We start from the raw sequence: 4705 nt of genomic DNA, 5'->3' as shown, positions 1-4705 counted from the left end.
TATATTTTTTGATTTCGTAATTTTATATCCGTAATATTACAAAAATTTGTGATAAAGAATCCACGTCATTGTCATTGTTGCAGATTAAAAGAATCACGCAATTATGTATACTTGAGTAATAAAGACGTTGAAAAATTAAATGCAATACCTAAAACAGCTACTATGTGACTGGTTTCGTATCTCTTGCCAGAAAAAGTATTTCGAACGACAAGTTTCTAAGGTTCCGTATTCGAGGATTATTCGAACAACGAGCAGATGTTCCTTGTAAAAATCTTCTCATTAATAATCGCTGTTAACATTTATGTGACTGCAATATTTCCATATCTTATAATTGAATTGAGATACCTACGTCACGTTATATTAATCATTACGATATCGTATCTTCCAATCAATAAATGTAACGGACTCTTTTATTCGAATCGTTGAAAGTTTCATGGTTCCCTCTCTCGTCAATAGTTTCGAGTCGTTCGGAGAAATAGTTTCGTGCCCCTTCGTTTCAGAAACGGCTTAGACGGACGATAAAGAAAATCACAACGCGAGTAATGTCGCGGTACGATCTCATCATAAAATATCGGAAGTGCGTCTCGATGAGCTTACCTTGAGGTAGGACGGTGAGCAAGAGGACTATTTGGAGACCGGCGGCGATCGTATTATAAAACTTTATTCGCAACTGCGGTAGACCTCTTGCCTGGTGCGCCATGGCAGATGAATTTTGCAGGCCCAGGTCGAGGCACGACACTGACTTGCCGATGTTCATCTAACCGGTCACGACGGGGCACGCGATGCACTGTGCACAATTTTGCGTGTTCACTTTTACACGCAGCGATCACCGGCGCGAGTATCGCCCGGAAGCGCTTTGCCGCCCGCTGCGTCACTGATTATCATCATCATCGTGCAGGGTGTCACGAGTCGAGTTCAATTCCGCGCGAATCGTCCGCTAATCGATACTCGATGCCCTCGCTAACGCACCCCCCGACTTCGCCGTCATAACCAAGCGTTCTTCCGCGCGCCTCGGTTGTGCGTGTCCGCGAGGTCTCGATCGCTGAGAGGTGGCGGCGTTTTATCGTTCGCTGAGAGAACGCGCTACGTTCGCGCGACGGTGCTTCCCAGCGTTTCGTGCATTCTCGCGGGGGATCCTGAAAATAATCATTTCGTACGTGTGAACGACCCCTCCGCACCCACTTGTCATTCGCGCGCGCGGCGTCGTTTCACGGCACGCGTTTGCATTATTATTTTCGCAACTCGACGAGATTGCTCTCGACTGTCGAGATGCGTCCTCATGTATTCGCCGATGAACGCCTCGTAACTTCTAATCATGCGTTACTTGTAAGCTTAATTTCCTTGTCTGAAGAAACATGCATTCGACATTTCAGATTTGTGTCAAACTAAAAGCTGGTCAGCTCGCGCGTTAACATTTCATTAGAAAAATAAGTAATACAAGATATGTCATCTAGAGACTTTTTATAGGCCGAAGCAAAAATTATTCATACATGATATTTCTAAATTTTCTCCCCGTTTTGAATAGACTCATTTTATATTCAGTTTTTAGTAAAATAATACGATAAGAAAATTATAAACGATTCAAAGTTTTCCTCGAAACTTGTACGTAGAAACAAAATTTTGATAAGAGCATCTGCAACATTTTTTTTACTGTAAATCGAAATTACAATCATGCACAGAGTTTATGCAGTTGAAACACTATTCACTGCGAGATAGCGAAATGACACTCATTTGAATATTACTGTCATTTATTGCGATACTTCTTCCCGATACATAACGGTTGTGAGCGTCGTTACGGGCATCGAAAACTTGGGTGATTTACAAGCGAGGTGGTTGATTTACTATTTCACTATCAGCAAAAAGAGATTTCTTGTATTCCCTTCGGAAAAACGTGCCGCGACTCGAAATGATCGGTTTTGCCAAGCCCCGCTATCGTAAATTTTTCATCTTCTTGGTGAGATCAAAAGAATTATTAATACAACTGAAATATATGCAGGTTGATAAATCGATCTCCGCGAGCTAGACCGAGAAACACTTTGCAATCAATTAACTCATTAATATTATCGCGAAAGAATACAAAGAGTCCAATTATATTAAATATAACGTATTAAATTTAAACAAGATTCCCAAAAATGAAAATATTATATACATAACTTATATAATTTTACATCATAGAAAAATCAGATATTGTCTGGCTGTACGTAGAAAAGATTTACGTTTAAACTGTTTAAAGAGATAACTGAGATGCTTGAAATAAAGAAATGAACAATCTTGCTTTGCCTCGTGCTTTGAAAATACGATACGCGAGAGCGCATTACAGCTCATCTTTGTTCTCGCGCATTTATTAGTTTCACATGCAACACATCATCGAATCACACCAATAAAAAGCGTCCTACATTTCATCGTGAAAAAAAAGTGCGCGAATTAATTAGCAACCCTTTCCACAACCGATCAGCCATTGATCACGAGTCCAGCATTACGATGACCTATTTATCGGATTCACGAGGGAGTGCATTAAATGGCACGCCATTACCGCAGTTTCTGCCTATCGACACAGGTAGCAATTTTTCCATTGTCCCGCACGGCTCGGAGAAGCAACAATGGCGCGAGTTTTAATCTCACAGGAAATGCGTCTGTGGAGTTTTGACGCCGCGGCCAGTTGATACGGGAACGTACCCAAGACTATATACGATATCTTTCACGCGGTATCGTTTATCAATTATGCGTATGTTGCGGACCCGAGTCTCGGTGCATGCATCGCGCGAACGTGTCGCCGGCCCTCGTCGACGCGACGAGGCAGGATCTTGCCTCGAAAATTGCGCGAGAGCCCGCGCCCGGTTTACAGGTGTCCGTAGCAACTACGCTTCCTCATTCGATACCGAATGCTCCCGTTCTCCCCCACGCGGCGGCGTCCATCGTTACGAGTACTCTCACCCCGTTCTCGACCGGCACTGGGGCTCACTTCGTTACTCGCTGACACCCACCACGATTCGACGATTCGATCAAAATTTCCGCTTGCAAACGCGAGACGACATATAGCCCCGGATACGCTCGACGTATCGCGCGAGCTCGCGGAAAAAAACTTTTTTTCTTGCTAGGATAGGAGAGTCTCGACAGGAGAGTCCACAATCGACTATCTCGCGATTCCAGAACTTCTACGTGAGACGTGCAGTGACTATTTCGTCGGCACCAACGAGCAACGCTCGGCGAATCCAATGGCTAACTGTGATACCGCGAACGACGCCGCGGTTATTTTTCGTGATTGGCTTCGAGCCGCTAGCACGCTGTCGCGAGATTTCCGACCTATACTCTCCGTTTCCTCTCTCTCTCTCTCTCACTCTCTCTCTCTCTCTCTCGCTCTCACTCTCTCTCTTTCTCTCGGCGAGCTCCGAGAGGGGCGCGGGTGTGCTATCGCGATTCCTGGCAGCACCACGGACCTGCGTTCGCGGCCTGGCCGGCGATCGTCTTCCTCGTCTCACTACAGTCCACCGCACGTTCCATCCTCCCGCGGAGCAGCACCACCACCTCCGCCTCCTTCGCTGCCTCCTACTTCACCGGAGCGCAACACGGTGTTGCCCGGTATCTAGGCAACTTCGCGGAGCGTGGCTGCTCCCTCTGCCAGCAGCCCGTTCCACGTAGGCAATGAATTCGTCGTTCTCTTCGCCGTTCTTGCTCGCGCGGCGGCTCGTTCCTCTTCTTTCCCTGATCTCCGTTTTCGCACTCTCGCTCTGTTTTCCTCTATTTCTCTCTTCCCCTCCCTCCCCCCTCTCTCTTCCTATCTCTTTCTCGCTCTCTCCCTCTCTCTCTCTCTCTCTTGTCACACTCCTGCTTCCTTCAGAACGGATCACGCGTTCGCGCGAACGTACATCCTCGCATATCCGTGTTCACCACTGCCGCTCTCCCTGTCCTATTGCGGCTATCTCTCCTTTTTCTCCGCACTCCCATCCGCCTCGTCCTCGTCGTTCCGCTTGCACTATTTGCTTTATTCCTTTATCCGTAATTGCCCTCGTCCGGCCAAGTCGTAGCTCCTGCATCCACGGTTCTACCTGGCATCGCGCGCACCGGATTTAACACGAGCGGGATGCAAACGCGAGTAATCCGTAGCCGCGAGCACCGGCGAGCACGACGCGACGACGAAGATGAAGAGACGCGTAGCCTCCCGTACAGGCCGCACGCACTGGGAATACGCCACCAAGTCCGGCAACGAACGCGGCAACTCGCGCTAGACTGAGACAGCGGTTGGCAAGAGGGAAACTACGGAAGAGCAGATAAACAGGGGTGGAGAAAAAGAGGCGATGGAAAACAAGGAGGTGAAGTGAGATGAAGAGAAAGAGGAATTAGACACACGGGGGATGGAGAAAACCGCCTCGTCCCTGCGAACGGGTGTCCGAACCGGAAACCGAAACCCCTGAAAAAGGAGGCGGTCGGGGTCGTGTACGAGCTGCCGGTCGAGCTCTCGCGACTCGCAGCCACCGCCGCGATATAGACGCGAGAAGCGCTCCCCACGATGGCCATAACCCTCCTCCGCCACTTCTACCTCCGGAGAAACCACCCTCTCCGACGCCTCTACCTCCCGTGGCCGCCTCCAGTTCCCACCACGATTTCGCGGGAGGCTGCGGACTGGACCAGCACGCAACCAGCGTGACCCCCACCACGCCGCGGGAGTACCAGGGTAGTAGACTTGGGGGGCGCGATGACGCGGGGA

At 48.8% G+C, this 4705-nt stretch overlaps 1 protein-coding gene across 3 annotated transcripts in view; it reads right to left on the bottom strand.

Moving 5' to 3' along the window:
* LOC105567554 (neuronal acetylcholine receptor subunit alpha-7) overlaps positions 1–4478 on the bottom strand; it is a 237998-nt gene extending 233520 nt beyond the window's left edge. For 2 of the 3 annotated variants that reach the window (XR_001009361.1, XM_012022492.1), the window contains exons 1-2: positions 3438–4478; positions 598–1136 (exon numbers count right to left, since the gene is read on the bottom strand). Coding sequence is in view for 2 of the 3 variants with exons in the window: in XM_012022492.1 (XP_011877882.1) it covers positions 598–757 (160 nt within the window). In the remaining variant the exon portion in view is untranslated. The remainder of the gene's footprint in view (positions 1–597; positions 1137–3437) is intronic. The other variant, XM_012022494.1, reaches the window with a different exon arrangement.
* Positions 4479–4705: the final 227 nt, after the last annotated feature.

This window comes from Vollenhovia emeryi, unplaced genomic scaffold (assembly GCF_000949405.1).
Source record: "Vollenhovia emeryi isolate VEMERY1.0 unplaced genomic scaffold, V.emery_V1.0 DF939136.1, whole genome shotgun sequence".
NCBI lineage: Eukaryota > Metazoa > Arthropoda > Insecta > Hymenoptera > Formicidae > Vollenhovia > Vollenhovia emeryi.
Note: the sequence above shows the minus strand (reverse complement) of the source record. Positions and strands in the feature narration are given on the sequence as shown.